At 42.9% G+C, this 18,040-nt stretch overlaps 1 protein-coding gene and 1 pseudogene across 3 annotated transcripts in view; one reads left to right on the forward strand and one right to left on the reverse strand.

The window, feature by feature from the left end:
* LOC109249594 (cyclase associated actin cytoskeleton regulatory protein 2) overlaps window positions 1-18,040 on the reverse strand; it is a 238,220-nt gene that overhangs the window by 210,463 nt on the left and 9,717 nt on the right. The window contains exon 4 of one of the 3 annotated variants that reach the window (XM_019420053.2): window positions 14,784-17,048. The exons of the other annotated variants lie outside the window; for them this stretch is intronic. Coding sequence (XP_019275598.1) covers window positions 16,685-17,048 — 364 coding nt within the window. The 3' untranslated portion in view covers window positions 14,784-16,684. Of the gene's footprint in view, window positions 1-14,783; window positions 17,049-18,040 lie in introns of those variants that run through there. 3 annotated transcript variants of the gene reach the window in all.
* Window positions 4,781-5,176, forward strand: LOC109249555 (acyl-CoA-binding protein-like; annotated as a pseudogene).

The following is an 18,040-nucleotide window of genomic DNA, read 5'->3' on the forward strand; positions in this document are numbered from 1 at the left end:
TTTTTTTTTTTAATTTTTTTTTTTTTAACGTTTATTTACTTTTGAGACAGAGAGAGACAGAGCATGAACGGGGGAGGGTCAGAGAGAGAGGGAGACACAGAATCTGAAACAGGCTCCAGGCTCCGAGTGGTCAGCACAGAGCCCGACACGGGGCTCAAACTCACGGACCGCGAGATCATGACCTGAGCCGAAGTCAGACGCTTAACCGACTGAGCCACCCAGGCGCCCCTCATCACCCCCACTCTTAACTAATGATTTCACTTCTTATTTCACTGAAAAATGGAACCAAATCAAAAGAGACCTTTTACTTCACCACCACACCTACTGGCCTATCTGTACCTTTATAGTTTGGCTTCTCTCCTCCTACCTTGGAAGACTGACCACATTCCAGCCTATTTGACCACCTGATCTCCATCTCTGCCTGTGGATGACATCACTCCTGACATTGTCCAGTGTCCTGTCATGTTAATATTTTCCTCTCTACCAGGCAATTCTTTCTTGCTATAATCTTCTAACTTAAAACATCCTCCTTTGACCCCTCCACTCTTTGCTTCTCCTAACAGAAACACTTCCTTTGTCTGTCTTGTCTATCTGTCTTCATTCCTTCTATCCCATCCATGCCTGAACCCAGGACAGGCAGATGCTTGCTCCTACCCCCTTCACAAAATCTGTGTCAGGTCACCGGTAGCTGCCATGTTGCCAAACCCGTTGCTTATTTCCTAATTCTCGCCTTAGAAGCTGGTTGGTTTTACTTGACGCAGTTCATCACTTCCTCCCTCTTGAGGCATTTTCTTCCTGGGATCTCTTAATTCCCCTTGGCACCTGCTCCTTCTCAGTCTCCTTCCCTGGAACTTCCTTTCCTTCCCCACCTCTAAGTGTCGGGATGCTGCAGGACTCAGCCCCTCAGTCCTCTTCTCATTACCTTTAACCCTCATGCCTACATGGTCTTACCCAGTCCCTTGGTTTAATAACACTTTTAGTTTCGTACACGGTTCTCAGAGTAAGGAAGAATTTTCTACAAACTACCCTCAAGTCTCAAGGCTTCAGAACAATAAGGATTTTTTGTTCACTGTCAATTTCCATCCTGAGTCGGTAGAGGCATCAGTCACCCAGGGAGCCAGGGCAACAAATGTGTCCACAATCCCCTGGGCAGGAGAAGGAACCATGGTGAATCACATGCATACAGCTTAAAACTTCCGCCCGAAGTGATGCAATCATTTCTGCCCTCAACTCATTGGCCATATCGAGTCACATGGCTATGCTAAACTATAAGGGGGTAGAAAGTACAGTCCTGTGATGGGCCTAGAAATATTGGTGAACAGCTCTAATGGTTACAACAATCCTCATGGTTTTCTCTTACACTCTGACTTCTCTGCTAAACTCTTGACTGGTGGATCAAAGTGCCTATTTGACATTTTCTCTTGGATACACAAGAGACAATTCAGACTTCGTTTTATCCAAATCAAAATTCTTGGTTTCTCTCTCACCCTCACCTCATATTGCCAGATTTGTCACTGCCTTTGGCTGACTTCTTGGGAAGTAGCAACCTCATTCTACCTGCTACTCAGGCCAAAACCTTAAAGTCCTCTGACTACTTTCTGTTCCCAGACCCACATTTTACCTATCTGCAAGTTTTGGTGGCTCTTTAATTAAAATATATACAGATTAGAATTTCTTCTCACCCATTTATTATGGCCATTCTAGTGCGGACTCCCATCATGTCTCGTGAGGATGATTGTATTAACTGTTTTCCCTATTTCCCTGGTTGCCTCACTATATATATCCTATATTCTTCATGCAGAAGATAGAGTAATCCTCCCTAAACTTTGTCTTTTCTTGACTCTCCTGGCTCAGAACCTGTCAGTGGCTCCCTATCTCATCGCAGTAAAATCCAAAGTCATCATGGTCTATAAAGTCCTACAGCTGTTTTATAGAAGACACAATCAACATCTGACTCTCCTTCCAGCCAGCCTACTTTGTCAGGGTCAAAGTCTGCTCAGAAATACACTTGACCAATGTGTCAGTGATACCTGGATTTTTAAAAAAGGAAGGGAAGAAGAAAATAAGAGAGGAAGGAAGGGAGGAAGGAAGGTCTGTAATGTTCTGACTGCTTCCTGTCACTTCCCTGACCTCATCTCCTACTGCTATAGAAGGCTGAACTTTCTTCCTTACTCTTTTTTGAACACACCAAGCACATGCTTGCCTCAGGGCCTTTGCATATGCACTTTCTTGTTCCCATAATGATCTTCCCTTAAATGCCCATATGGCTTCCACCCTTACATCCTCTTGTTCCCTGTTTAAATGTCATCTGATTAGAGAAACTGGTAATGTGCTACTACCCCCTTCCCATCTCCATCTCCATCACTCTTCTCTTTTTTTTTTTTTTTTTTTTTTTTACCTCCTGCAAAAGTATATTCACTTGATTCTTTATTTTTGGTCTCCTTTGCTTCCACAATGCAAGTTTCATGAGTTATCAAAGCTGAGTATTCCTACATCCCTAGTGCCAAAAGCAATGCCTAGCACATATTAAACACTCAATAACTATTTGTCAAATGAATAATTAAGAAAAACAACAACTAACATATCTAGCCTTTATTGAATGCTTACTTCTTGTCTTACTTCATGCTTTACATTATTGTACTTTATGAGTATGATACATATAGAGGAGGAAATAGAGACTTAGACAGGGTTTTAAGTTCTTAAGGTCACTCAGCCGGCAACTGGTGGTGGAGCCTGGTTTTAGCCCCAGGTCCGTCTGCTTCCAAGTCCATGCTCCTAGCCATCATACGCTAATGACCTTGTCCTGCTGTGATTTTGGCAAATTCCCTAGTGAACAATCTATTAATGGACTCTTAAATTAGAACCTCAAAGTAAGGCAGGATTAATAATTAAACGTCACCATAAAGAAGAACTAGACAGACCTAGAAGATTATGAGCTTTAAATGGAATCAAAAAACAGATCTGGGAATTCTGTTGTTTTTTAGTCCTCCATATTGGATGTAAAACCCAGATCACATTTTCATACTTAGTGACCTGATATAAAGCCCAACTCTCCAAAATAACTGAGTGCCCTTGACCAATCTTAAAGTCAAACAAGAGAATCCCTGGTCAAATATCTTCCTCCCTCCCTTCATTTTCTTTAAGGAGGTGTAACTGACAAACTGGTAGTGTGCTTCTGACCAGACGTTGACCCCAACAAATTAGGATGGCCAAAAGGAGAGTCGTATGTTGAATGCATCTTCTAAAATTGCCTCTGATCTAAGCTATCTGGTGACGTAACTGGAAAGTTCAGAGAGTGCTGCGTCAGTCTGAGCATATTCTGTTTCCCTGGAACAAGGGCATCATTGGCTCTGTCTTCTACGAACAGCCAGCATTTCTTATTAATAGGGTTCTTTCTCCACAGGGCCATGGATTATTGATAGGGCTCATGGTTAGGCAAGGCCCCTGCCACCCTAGACAAACACAACACAGCTCCTTAAGCCTCAGTTCAACAGGCACAGATGTCCCCTCCCAGTGGTCCATGTGCATGCTTGCCCCAAGCACTGAGAGGTTGGCTGTTGTTCAACCTACCTATCAAAGGGAAAACACCTTTTCTCTGGCTAAATGAATAGAGAAGGAAGAGGGGAGGGACACTGGTAATTGTCATTGCCCTAGACAGACATCGTTACTGAACATCTCTCAAGTTGACCAGGAAGCTCTCTCTGGACCCCAAATTTTAATTGTAACCTATTTACACCTTCTCTTCAAGCTCTTTCTTATATCTTTCTTCTCTTAGTTTAGGCATTTTATTATGTGTAAAAATGCACTGAAACATGGAAAGTGCCTGTAAAAGAAAGTTGATTACCAAGGAACGCTCATTCAATTATTTTTCCTAACTTCTTTTCATACATATTTTAAGAGCTGCTCTGTTAAGAGCACAGTAGGAGGGACTTGAAATAAAGTCAGAGCGTTACCAAAACTGGAAGGAAGCCATCCTGAGGTTACCTAGCCAAACTCTTTATGGATGAAGAAACAAAATGACCAAGTCAAGTGGCTTGCTCAAGTACATCATAGTGACTTGGAAGGCATGGACTGAACTTGAAGCCTTTCACTTCTTAGTCCAGTGTCCTTCTAACTGGATAGCCTGCTGGCTTCCTCTGGATGTGGGTTCCTGCCTGCTATTGTCAAGATTCACTTTGTCCCTAGATCTACCTTTTTTTCCTCTGGCTTCTATTTCAACTCTAGGAATTTGGATGCGCATCCTAACACCTGGCAAGTTTAGGAAAAGTGTCAGTCTCCTAAAAAGTTGGGTTATAAATTACACATGATAACTATTTAATATGCCCAATTGACATTTAAATTTTTATTTTAGGGGTGCCTTGGTGGCTCAGTTGGTTGAGCATCTGACTCTTGATCTCAGCTCAGGTCATGATCCCAGGGTCACTGGATCAAGCCCCACATCGGGCTCTGTGCTAACAGCATGGAGCCTGCTTGGGATTCTCTCTCTCCCTCTCTGCCTCTCCCCTGCCCATGCACACTTGCTCTCTCTCTCTCACAATAAACTTAAAAAACATTAAAAAATTTTTTTTTAAGTTGATTTATTTATTTTGAGAGAGACACAGAGAGAGTGAGCAGAGGAGAGGCAAAGAGAGAGGGAGAGAGAGAATCGTAAACAGGCTCCACACGGTCAGCAAGGAGCCTGACACATGGCTCAAACTCATGAACCACGAGATCATGACCTGAGCAGAAACCAAGAGGGGGATGCTCAACTGGCTGAGCCACCCAGGTGCCCCACTTAAAGAAAAAATTTTTTGACTACCGCTTCCTGCTCTTGGCCACCTCCGCACACTCTCTGGAATCCTCACGACCCTGCCGGCTCGTCTGAGGCTGAGTTTGACAAAGCTGCTGAGGATGTTTAAGCATCTCAAGACCAAGCCAGCAGATGATGAGATGTTGTTCATCTACGGCCACTACAAACAAGCAACTGTGGGGGACATAAACACAGAACGGCCCGACTGCTGGATCTCAAAGGCAAGGCCAAGTGGGATGTCTGGAATCAGCTGAAAGGGACTTCCAAGGAAGATGCCATGGAAGCTTACATCAACAAAGTAGAAGAGCTGAAGAAAAAATATGGAATATAAGGAACTGCATTTGGCTGCCGGCAAGGCATTTCATATAAGCCGATTAACAATGCCTTGTTTTTCTAATACTGTGGATGATATGAAATGATGAAATCAGCCCATGAACCTAGATCCTGAAGACTCTACGGGACACGGCGCTGACAGAGTAAGGGCTGAAACGGTTACTGACGTGCTCTGAGTAGCTTTTATCTGCAGATCAGTTAAAAGTACATTTGTTACTTTAAAAAAAATTTTTTTTAAAGATTCTTGTTCCCTCTCCCCTGCTGTCTAAATAAAAAAAATAAACAAATGTATTTTTACTTTATTTCAAAACTAATCAGTAATATATCAGAAGTCACCTCTTAACACAGCTATATCCCTAGGGTCCTGCCACTTATAACACACCAATTCCTACACTTCAAAAAAAAAAAAGAGCAAATACAGCCGCAGAAAAAGGAAGAGAACTTAGTATTATTATTGTTATTAGATACCAGGATGAAAAAGGGATTAAATACAGATAAATGAATTCATACTGAAAATAAAAATTCTATTAATGTGACTGTTTTAAAGATGGTACCAAATACTTTCTATTTCCCCAAGAGGCGGGGTCTAAGTCCCCTGGCACTGAGTCTGGATGGGCCTTCCTGACTCACTTGGACTCCACGGAACGTGGCTAGGCCAGAAGCCAGGCAGCTTGCACCTTGCTCCCTGCAGTCCCGGGCCATTGTGTAAGGGTGGACAACTCCAAGGCCGTCCCTCTGGAGGCACCACCTTGCCCCAGGCTCCTGCTGTTCCCGCCACCAGGCCTTCCAGTTGGCTTGGCCATTCTACTCATGGCTGCTCTTTGTAGAGCAACGAGGGCTTTTACCACTGTGCCCTTTTTGAATTTCTGACCCACAGACAGCGAGTATAAGCAAGTTGCTGTTTTTTGTTGTATACTGCTAAGTTCTGGGCTGGTCCTATTATAGTGCCATGGATCCTGCAGCATTCATACAGTTCAATGCTTCTTCTCTTCGTTCATATTTATAATTCTTCACACCTTGGTGCGCATTGTTTATTCTACCACCCTTGGAGAATACTTGGTCTCATTCTTCTCAGCATTTGCATGTTTGTACGTTGTTTTATGCTTGGATTCGAGTCCGGATTGATGGGTATCTCCTCTGTGTCTGAAAAAAATCTATAAACACGTCCTAGATATATCTAACTTGACATAAATGAAATCATGAAGATGATTAAAATGTCACGAGTGCCACTGCAAATAATTATTCTTTGGAATAATTACAAGAAAGACAACTGGTCTGTAAAACAGTGACAAGTTTCATTTTAAGAAACCATTTCCCACCGTTTTAGTTACTCCTACTTTATTCTATAAGAGATTTTAAAAAGTCACTTATTCAAAGATTTGGCAAAAATTAATAATGTCAAGGGAATGTTAGCTGCTACACCCTGGCTATCACATAGAAGCAAAAATCGCAGAAATATGTAGTGTCTGTAACAAGCCTTATGCATAAGAAATGACCACAGGGGCACCTGGGTGGCTCAGTCGGTTGAGCGTCCAGCTTCAGCTGAGGTCATGATCTCACAGTTTGTGAGTTCGAGCCCCGCATTGGGCTCTATGCTGACAGCTCAGAGCCTGGAGCCTGCTTTGGATTCTGTGTCTCCCTCTCTCTCTGCCCCTCCCCCACTCATGCGCTCTCTCTCTCTCTCTCTCTCTCTCTCTCTCTCTCTCTCTAAAATAAACATTAAAAAATTAAAAAAAAAAAGAAATCTAATGCCTGATAAAGATTAGATTTTAGTGTTGATATCATTGTAATAGAACAGGAAAATGAAATGCTATTATGACCAAAAAAAAAAAAAAAAAGAGTAAGAACAATTCTGGAAATGAAAAATCATTACAACTTTAGTTTTTAAATTGTAATTGGTGGCATCCACTGGCTGCATGATTTGTCTGCCCGAGAGCTGAGGAGCACTGAGCTGATTCAGTTAAATTATACATTTTTGGAATGCCACAATCCCAATTCATCTTTCAGAGTTATAGAGCTTCTATCCTTTCAACACAAACTATTTCTATCAAGATCCGAACTGATACCTTATTAGCACTAGCTAGAAAGAGTTTGGTCTTTGTAATCTGGAGATGTGTGTGTACACGGGGGTATCAGTTCAGCTGTTCTTTCTGGCAGACTATCATCGATGCAGATTTCTACAGAATCCGTTTAGCTACAGCTATTGATTCTGATTGAGAAAGCAATCAAAAGGAGTAAATCCAGCTTGGATGGACCTTGCCTGTTGATTTTCCTCTCCTCCAAGAACCTGGACTTAATTAAGTATATAAAAAGTTCCCATTTGCTTCAGAGCACGGTGGGCAAGTATTTCTGCACAATCAAGAGTTTTACTTTCAATACTGATGGATACCATTCTTTGGAATCATAATCTTAATAGCATACTAGCAACACAAAGACATTTGAACAAATTTGTCCGTATTTCCTGAGTTAACCTCAAAGGGAACTAGGGGATTACCCAAGACATCTGTACTTTTTGAGCCTTTTTTTGAGTGGGAATAAAGGAGTGACAATTGCCAGGCCAGAATCTTCTAGCTGTGCCTTAGCAGTGTGGGACCTGGAAATTGTTTCTTTCTGCTTTGTAGAGGTCCTCAAGCTCTTATCATATAGTTTTTTGTTTTTTGAGAGAGCGAGAAAACACGAGTGGGGAGGGGCAGAGGGAGAGAAAGAGAATCCCAAGCAGGTTCCACACTCAGTACACAGCCAATGCAGGGCTCCATCCCATAACCCTGGGATCATGACCTGAGCCAAAATCAAGTGTTGGACACTTAACCGACTGAGCCACCCAGGCACCCCTTATCCTATAGTTTTTAAAAAATCCTTTCCAAACTAAGATTATTTTTCTCACTCAGAATCCATCATGTTAAGAAAACCAGGTAACCCCATAGAACCACTAACATTCCCTTATAAGAGTTACTCGAGAAGAGACAATTACATTGATTATACAAGTTTGGAATCACCTAGAGGTGCTGGTAGTTGCAACAGAAGCCAAATAGTCTCCAATATGAAATGAAATTTCTCTCCAGCTTCTAGCATTTACATTTCTGTACGCAGTGGGGATGCCAGTTAACTTTTTATCCGAGAGGGTGTTACATAAACTCTTCGAGGCTGCAGCCACAGAGAATCTGCATTTCTAAGGGGAGAAATTTCCTGTTTTGGACAATTAAGAGCCCTGTGGTTCTCTCTCGCTTTTCTTTGTGCAAGCCTCTGGGGTGTCTCATCTTTTCAGAAACGCACGGGTTGATTCATGGCGCGCAGGCTGTATGAAAGCCGAGGTGAAATTTTTTTCCTGATAGATTGCAAGGTTAATTTTGAAAATGCATTGTTACGGCCGTTCCGTCCCTTCCCCACATCAGCATGCTGAAATGTCTCATTCTGAGAGAACCAAGAGACAACCACTGTGCCAAAAGTGGCAGCTGGGAAAGATTTAAAAAAATATAGACAGATAAAGGAAGCAAGGGCTGAGAGGTAAGAAAGACAGCTGGGAGATTTAAGGGACCGTGGCCTCTAAGCAGCTGAAAGAGACAGCGGTCCAGAGAGAGACTGTTTGCGAGATAAGAGGCTTTGTGCAAGCTGAAGAAATATGCCAGAGATGATAAGAAATGCAGCTGTTACGAAAGCGTGAATTGTCAAGATTCTCAGTATGCCCAGGATGGAAAGGACGGTCCACATGTGTGCTTTAGGGGACAAGCACAGTGACTTCTTGGGCCAGGCAGCTTCCCCTCTCAAACTCTGTCCAACTGAGGACACAGTGCATTCCTCCTGCTCAGCCATTCCCAAGCTGCCGTGGCTCCTGTTTCTGGCATTACTTCTTCTTTTCCTCCTTCAGTTCTTCTCAGTTTTCACCGAGAGTCCAGCTAATAATGGCACAGGACTTGAACCACACACATTTAAGAACGACCTTCTGCAATTTAAATCCGATGTTGTTATCAAAATTGGCAGTGTTCGCTAAAAGTTTATAATCAATTGATATTCCTTGGCATATACCCTTTTTCAATTTTATAGTAGTTCATAACCATAAATCATACTATCTTTCCCATAAAAGCACAAGTGGATGGAGGTCACGATGATAAATAAACATTCTAATCCTTAGCAGTATGACAAACACATGACCGCAGAAATTAAATTTAAAATATGAGCACGGAGACACGTATGTTACACAATTCGTATTAAGGGTTTTAATTGTGCACGTAACTTGCCTTGGGATCCTTAGATTCGGTTTTGGTCCCTCAGTCTGTTGAACCCAAGGCATGTTTATTAAGCTTCCCTTGAAATTTCTCAGACAATTCCTGCAGACACGGAAAGAGATTGCAAAAATAGCCCAATGGTGGTTGATCTTTGACATCATCCAGACCTGAGGTTCACCTCACATGTCAACCACCTTCAAGCGGTGCATTTGGCAGATTACATTGGCTTCTCCGTCAAACGAAGATGGTAGTGCCGACCCCACGGCGAGGTGGTGAGGATTTAAGGTATCGCATGCTGTATCTGGCTTAAATGGATACCCAGCCAAAATGCAGCCATTTACAGTAAAGAAGTGAACAACGGGAGTAAGAGAAGAGTGTTCAATCTGAGGTTGACTATTACCGGTATTCCTTTTCCGATATGGAGCTACGGGATGGAAACGGTCACAGGGAACAGACCAAACAAAGGATCTGTGAGGTTAAGGTTTTGTACTGACCCTCTGTGTTCTCGTGGGACTTCCGACACTTACTTTGGCTTCGCATTGGCCAATCATGCTGTCCCAACACGTTCTCTTTCTACCGGGCAATGATTTATGCCACGAGCGATGCCGAACACGGTCAATGACAGAGCATGTGGAGCGTTTTCAAAGTATTAGTGATGAAGTAGGTGTAGTGTGAAAATTGGCATCACAGGATTTTTTTTAAACACGGTGCCCCGGTCGTAAGCAGATACACGTTAGCACAGTTAGATGTCAGGCTAAAGGTCCAAAGAGTGAATTCAGCTGTGATGGAGAATGAAATCAAATTTGTTCAAGGCAATCCTGAAGACTTTCTCAGCCTGTCTGATATCTTCTATCCCCGTTCTTTCCAGTAATTCACACTGATGTGCAGGAACGTCCCCCCCACTAATTCAGTGGTTGCTTGCTCATATGTAACAGATGCAGGACAGGGAATCAGTGGTTCTGTCTTACGAACCCCAGGGGAAACGCAAAGGGTTCGCTAGGAAGGGAAGAGTCAGGAAGCAGCACAGTGAGGTGGTGTGCATACAGGATGTGGTTTCCGGCCACCCCACCTTGACATCCTGGTACAACCAGGTCCATGCTGACATGGTGACTTTGGCAAGCTGCTTACTGCCTTTGCACTCTTCTCCGTCTGGAAAATGGGGATACCATCACCCGCCTTACATTGCTATAAGGATTAAATATAAGTACCCCCGTGCATGGTATGTGGTTAGTGGTGCAGGCTTCTTCCTGGCGTCCCTTTGCAAACTTGGTATTATTTCTACAAAGGTCCATCAACAGGTATCTGCCAGCATCAGCACAGAAGCAGCATAGCACATGCAAATACCGATATTATGAGCTTGAGGCTCAGCCACCAATGACGTTTTACTTTTATTATTTATTTTTATTTTTAAGTAACCTCTACACCCAACACGGGGCTCAAATTCACAACCCCAAGATCAAGGGTCGTACGCTGTAAAGACTGAGCCAGCCAGGAGCCCCACAAATGATGTTTGAATACATTGGAGGAAAGTATACTGGATAGCAAGGTAAATATACTTTCTCTCATCCTTTTTTTCTGACTCACTTGTCTGCTTAAAACGGGGAGTGACGACACATGAAGAATGCCAAGGTTCCATGTTCCTGGAGGGCAAGGTCCATGGCGAAGCTTCATCTAATCCCACCGTGTTTGCCTGTTTCTAAAAGTTTTCCACTACAAAGAGGAAACTCAAACTTTTTAACATCCAAACCTTTCCAAGTTCAAAAACTCAGCGCTTGTCCTAAATGCCTTTTAACTAGAAAACAGAAACCCATATATCCAATTATGGTCTGTTTACCGACTGCCCCCTGCCCGTCCCCAGATGAATGTCCTCCATCCAGCAAAGTCACCTCTCCCTCTTCCCCATACGTGGCCCCTCTAGTGGCAAGTCCTCGCCTCACATGGTTCAATCCACATGACCCTCACTGCATCATCTCACCTCTTTTGGGAATGCTTTCAGGAGATGCTTTTGACGTTAGTGCCTTTTTTCTTCATTACTTTCTTCTACATCCTTTTTACATCCCCCTTTTCTCAAATGGTAAAACATACATATGTGAGTGTAGGGTGCAAATGCATACCCTGAGAGTCTCCAAAGGCACCTGCCGTATCTCTTGTACCTCACACACCTGCAGTACAGGTGGCAGAGCCAGGAATCAGAGTACGTACCCAGGAAGCAAGTTCATACTGGTTGGGACTGTTGGATGAACACAGTTGGTTGGTTTTTTTTTAATTTTTTTTAATGTTTATTTATTTTTGAGACAGACACACACACACACACACACATACACACACACACACACACACACACACACACACACACACACACACGGTGTGAGCGGGGGAGGGGCAGAAAGAGAGAGAGACACAGAACCCAAAGCAGGCCTGATGCGGGGCTTGAACTCACAGACCGCGAGATCATGACCTGAGCCGAAGTTGGATTCTTAACCAACTGAGCCACCCAGGGGCCCTGAACACAGTTTTAAAGTAGAGAGAAAGCACACTTTCTACTTGGCAAAACTAGATTTTTGTATTTTAAACTCCTTCTGGAAGTCAGTTCCAGGTATTTGCCCTTTTATGAACACGTTATCTAGAAAAAAGTAAGGTTTGGTACTCAATCCCTATGGTAATGTAATCTGAGTTACCTCCGACAGTGGCAGAATGGAAAACAAAGCACAGCCCCCAACTCACTTCAAGTATATTAATAGCTCAATGGTAGCATCCTGGATCTAAAAATCTATGGCATCCATCTTCCAGGAGACAAGTGACCGGAAAAAAGGGGACTTTGTAGACTCTTTCTCTGAAGAAGCTGGTCAAGGGTCAAGGATGACCAAATACTGTGCCATAAGACTTAACTAATTTATGTTATCAAAGCTGTAAATGTATATATATCACTTCCCTTATCTAAAATTCCTAAAGTGCTTACACATGCTTTGTCTGATTTCTTCCTCATTTCGATTTACGATTAGGGTTTCCAGAGCCTGAAATTTAAAGGACTTGGCTAACATCATTATTGAACTTCTGAAATTCAACTCAGAACAAATACCCCAAATGAAACCTCTTCTGTACCAAGTGCTTAAGCAAAACAAGTTAGAATTTCCATGGAAACGGCCCGGAACTCTTGAAGGAGAAGAGAGGACAAAAGTAAGCATGAAAATGCATTTATTTATTTTTTGGTTCCTCTTCACCTCTGCCCCTCCAAACCTCAGGCTGTCATCTTAATGAACGCTTTCAAGCCTCAGAGGGAATTAAGAAGAACAATATTTGACAGGACTGAGGAAGGAGCTAAATATAGTTCCCCTGTGAGAGAAACGTATTCGAGACTCTTCTCTTCTCCCCTTCCTTCCCCTATCTGGGCAATCTTTCTATCTTTCAGTGTTATTTTTGTGCCGCTCCTGTGGCACAGCAATTTTAGCTGTTTCTTGGTTGGGACTGAATAAACATAACATCTTGAGATACAGTTTTGTCCTCCTTTGGAAGGGTCATTCAATACAAGACCTTGGAGATCAATTTCCAGATTCATACTGCATATACTCCCTCAGTATAATTTCCATTTGCCTACTACTTGAGAATTTTTAGAATGCTCTCGTATAATTAATTCACTTGATTCACTAAACAGAGCCACTGTGTTGGGTACTATCAATTCACGTCTTACGAGGGTAAAGTGCTTCAAGCTCACCCCGCTAGTAAGTAAGGAAATCAGGACGCAGCTGGTTCTTTGTTTCTCAGACCCACTGGTTTCTGCGCCTCTACCAATACAACCAACCCGCCTGACCACGGTACACATCAGGTCATGGCTGCTCTCCCCTCCTTATTAGACACTGAGAACTTGTATTTATTTTTAGAAATACATGCTGTGGGGTGCCTGGGTGGCTCAGTCCGTTAAGTGTCCGACTCCTGATTGTGGCTCAGGTCATGACCTCATGGTTTGTGGGATCAAGCCCCGTGTCAGGCTCTGCCCTGCACAGCGCGGATCCTGCTTGGGATTCTCCCTCTCCCTCTCTCTGCTCTTCCCCTGCTCTCTTTCTTGCTCTCTCAAAAAAAAAAAAAAAAAAAAAAAAAAACATTAAAAAAAGAGAAATATATGCTGTGGTATTACAAAGTAAAAACCTCACCCTGTCTCCAAGTGCTAATATTGATATTAGTATAGATCAGAAACACCCCCAAGGAAGGTACAACCAAGCATAGGTGGGCTTTTGGTTTTCTTGAGTACGGCTACTTTAGACAAGCTTTTTCCAGAACTGTCTGACGTATTCTTCACCGATAAGTCAAATGATGTTTCATTCTAAAACACAACAATCAACATATGGCTTATTGAGGACAAAAGTGACCTTTCATAAATCTGAAAAATTGAATGTAAAACATGTCTTTTGAGTAAAATAATCCTTGATGCACTGACTGAATTAAGTAGCTTAGAAATTATTTTACTGATCCAAGATAATACCTTGAGGTGCAATAATATCCCAGCCTGGGAATAAAAGTTGGTCTCTATTTTTCTTCCGAAAATTAAAAGCAATTAAAATTTGAGACTGTGTTGGCCCTAACTAGGATATTGGTTATCATAAAGTGGAAAGCACAATAGAATCTGTTATCACAACTTTCTACTGCTCGTAACTTTTGCAAAGTAATGGAATTCAAGAAAAGATATTATATCACAGATTTGGTAAGTACCGAGACCAACAGACCAACAACAATCTATTCCATAATTGAAGTACCATACACCCTTTAAGACAATCAATATGGCAGTCAAATGAATTTTGCCATCAAAATTATTACATGCTGCCACATCATTGTACACAGAAATTTAAAAATGAGAACATTCCAACAGGGGACTTCCTTTTTGGTTAGCTTTTACCATAGTGCATCACAACTACTACCAGTGACCATTTATCAAGATTGTACTATAGATTTGGCCTTGGACCAAGCAGCTGATACACTTTATTTTAGTTAATATCTAAATAAGCATGTGAGACAGGGATTACTGTCCCATTACGGATGAGAAATCAATGAAAACCTCACCCAAAAAGTCGATTACAGAACACAACCCGCTCCATTCGTATTACTAGAAAGTGGTAGAGTCTAACACCAAGCCTCGGTTTACCCAACTCCAGCTTCGGATGGACTGTCCCCCTGTGCAGCCCACTCTTTCAAGTGACCTTTACGTAAGCAATGTTCAGCGACACGAACAGTCCTTTAGGATTCACTGTTGGGGGAGGACCTATACCATTTGCTCAATGCAAGGAAGACCTGGGTTAATAAAATGTACTTAAAAGGTACGAACACAGGGCATCTGGGAAGCTTTCTGCTCACTGAAAATGTTACATGTAAACCATGGCCATGGATGCTAGTTGGAAGGAGAGGCTGTTCTAACCTTTATGACAAAATTAGAAACGATCGATGCAACAGAAGTTTTTAAAAATTATATTTAATACAAGTGAATAGATTAGAAGATCTGAAATGTTATAAAGCAATATACACAATGAATAAATAATTTGCACAGGAGAGTCATGTCTACATTACATAACACTGTCTAGTATGGGAATACTTAAAGTAAATCCAGTGATAATGGAGAAAGTCCATAAAAATGCTAACCTGTCTTCCCTTGTATGAAATTGTTCAAGTATAAAAATCCGATACAGTGTAAAATAGTATTCAATTTAGTTTAAGAATAAAAATTGCAAGTATTGCAGTTTTGGAAGAAAAAAGTAAAGCAGCATTTAAAAACTACATAAACTACAGAAGAATAGTGTTAAACTAATGAAGTACCAATAAATGAGATCTACACGAGCAAAAATTAAGAGAAGGAAGCATGAAACTAGCAATATATCTGCTTTAAAATAAACCCTAAACACTAAAATAAATTAAAATGTGTTAATGTCAGAGTACTCTCTTATACAGTGCACATACGAATTTAAATAAATCCAAGTGAACATCTTTAGCTGAATAGGTTAATATTTAATATGCTACATCTAGACCTACTAAATAATTTATGCCATGAGATGAATACATAATTTTACAGTGTCACATCTAAAGTTCCTTTCTTTAGAGTGCAGCATAGTAAAACTTAAAAATAAATATCTTAAATAGCGTTACTATTAAGGCACAGTATAAACCACATTATCGGTAACCTTTGAAGAACTATAATCTCAGTAACCTTGTTGTTTCGTGTACTGTGTTCACTAATAAATAGTTTTAAATATGACTCTGAAATAGATACTAAAAAGTGTAAAATTATTTAAAAAGGGGGAGGGGGTAGGAAATACGTGTCCTTAAGACAGTTCTTAAGGGTTTGGAGTCTGCAAACTTTGCCTGCCTTTAGTCGTAAGCCACGAGTCAACACAATAAATAGAAAGAGAAGGCTGTTGTAGTAAAAGCCTGATCCTATTTCAGAATCAGAACTGCTGACACCAGCAGATACAAGTTTCCCAAAATTGAAACAGGATGGGGAGAGGGATTAGAATGTGACAAGCTCATCAAACAAGCACAAGTGATGTGTTCTTTCCAGAACTGTGTGTGTTATTGATTGTCTGTACAGCTGCTGCACCCATTAATTCCACATCACTTGCCCCACAGTCCCGCTCATCCACAGGATAGATGAGAAAATAGCTTTGGTGCCTGTCCACCATTTCACCCACTGCCACGCTCCTAGGTTGATTGTTCGATGCCCATGTTTTGAGACGGTAAGAACGTTATCTTCTTACCTGAAGAAGTTCTAGAGGCCCTCGTGACCGCTAAAAATGACAATCAGTGCGTTCACCGTTTTTGTGGTGTGTGTGTGTGTGTGTGTGTGTGTGTGTGTGTGTGTGTGTGTTGAAATCTGCTCTTAAAGGTAATTCAAGCTACATATTGCTCACTCTGCATTCCCTGGTTCGACTAGATTCAAATAGCATCTCCTAAACTTGTAAAAGGCAGTTTGCTTCCCTGATACTATAAAAAGAGCAAAAAAATAAAAAATCCCGTTAGAAAAAGTGAAGTTCCATTGTTTTGCCCCTGCCACCGTCGCGTCGTCGCGGCCTTTCCTTTCCTCAGGCTCTTTGGGATCGATTTCCAAAACTGCGCCCACTCCCCTCTCTCTCTCAACTACGACACTTACTGGAGTAGGAAAAAAAAAAAAAAAAGGAGGAGGAGGAAGAGGAGGAGGAGGAGGATTCTGTTTCACAATAGCATAGCGCTTTTTTTGTTTTTTGTTTTTGTTTTGTTTTTCTTAAAGCTGGTAAGTCAACGTGAACTCGCCTTACCTACTACACGTCGGGCAACTGTGTGTGGGGGGGAGGGGACGCGAGGCGACCGCGACCACGCGGCCGCGCTACTGCATGCGGTCGGTCTGCAGCTGCTGCGGCTGGTACTGGCCGAAGGCGGCGGCGGCGGCCGCGGCGGCGGCGGCGGCGGCGGCCGTGCCGGGGGCGGCGGCGGTGATTGGCTGCTGCACGGCGTAGCCGTAGCCCCCGGCGGTGACGTAGCCCGCGGCGGCCGGCGACGCCGCGTACGGGTACTGGTCGTAGGCGGCGGCGGCGGCGGCGGCGGCGGCGGCCGCCGAGTACTGGGCGTACGCGGCGCCCGTGTAGTCGATGTAGGGGGTGGTGGAGGCGGCGGCCGCGGTGGGCTGCACGTGCGGGATGACCACGCCGGGCTGCACGAAAGCCTGCGGGTACACGTAGTGGGCGGGGATCCTGCGGAGAAACGGGACACCGAGTCAGGCGCCGCTCGCCTCCCGCCCGCCAGCGCGGCTCGTTCAGAGATCAGACAGACTCCGATTTAGTGGTTATTACGAGCATAGGGTTGCCACAATATCTCCTTTCCAGTGGTCGGGGCGGAGCGCTCGGGCGGTAGCCCGGAGGCGCGGAGCGCCCCGAGAGGACTTCAGCGACAAAAATCGGATGACACCCCTCCCTGCTGCCAACTTTGAGTTATGATCGTTTCGAGGGCCAATACTTCGATCATTCGGCAGAAGTTTGCAGACTAAATCAAGGTTCATGAGGGCTTACGCACATGAGAGGTATTTAACACCTGCTAAATTGAGGAAGGCTTTGGAGAATTTTGTGATCGGTTCATAAGACTGCGTAGCAAATAGGAAAATTCTCAGCTGTGAATATAGGACTCCAGAGGTAATCTGTGATCGTCCAATTCCGTAGGTGGAGGGGCGGGGGGGGGGGTTGGCCGAGTTCCCCACATTCAATTTCCACAAAATCCACATGTTTATTATCATGGCAACCCTACTTGAAATTGCTATGCAGACTCAGCACACATTAATCTCTCTGCAACCTCAGTCACCCTTATTAAAAATAATAATGATAAAAGAAGCAGGCGACAAAAATAAAAAAAAAAAGGAGTTTAAAAGTTCACAAGTGTGGTAAACACAGCAGAATCACACTTCTCAAACGAACTGTAGTGCAGCTCACTCTATCACAAGAGGCTGTTGTGGGAAGCTACAGAAATGCTATTAACATTCACGGCAGTGATTCCCAAAGAGATGTGCAGCACGCTTTTTGCCTTTCTTTCTCTCTTTCTCTCCGTAAAATTCATAAGGACACAAGGGTCAATCAAACCTGTTTGACTATCAGGCACCTGAAGGTCAGCCAGCTTGTTTATCTCTATGCAAGACAGACAGAAGGGGTTTTGGGGAAATGATGAGGTTGAGGGAAAAGGTAGGAATAGGGAAACA

The sequence above is a fragment of the Panthera pardus genome, unplaced genomic scaffold, assembly GCF_024362965.1.
Source record: "Panthera pardus isolate Hobbes unplaced genomic scaffold, ASM2436296v1 HiC_scaffold_17, whole genome shotgun sequence".
NCBI lineage: Eukaryota > Metazoa > Chordata > Mammalia > Carnivora > Felidae > Panthera > Panthera pardus.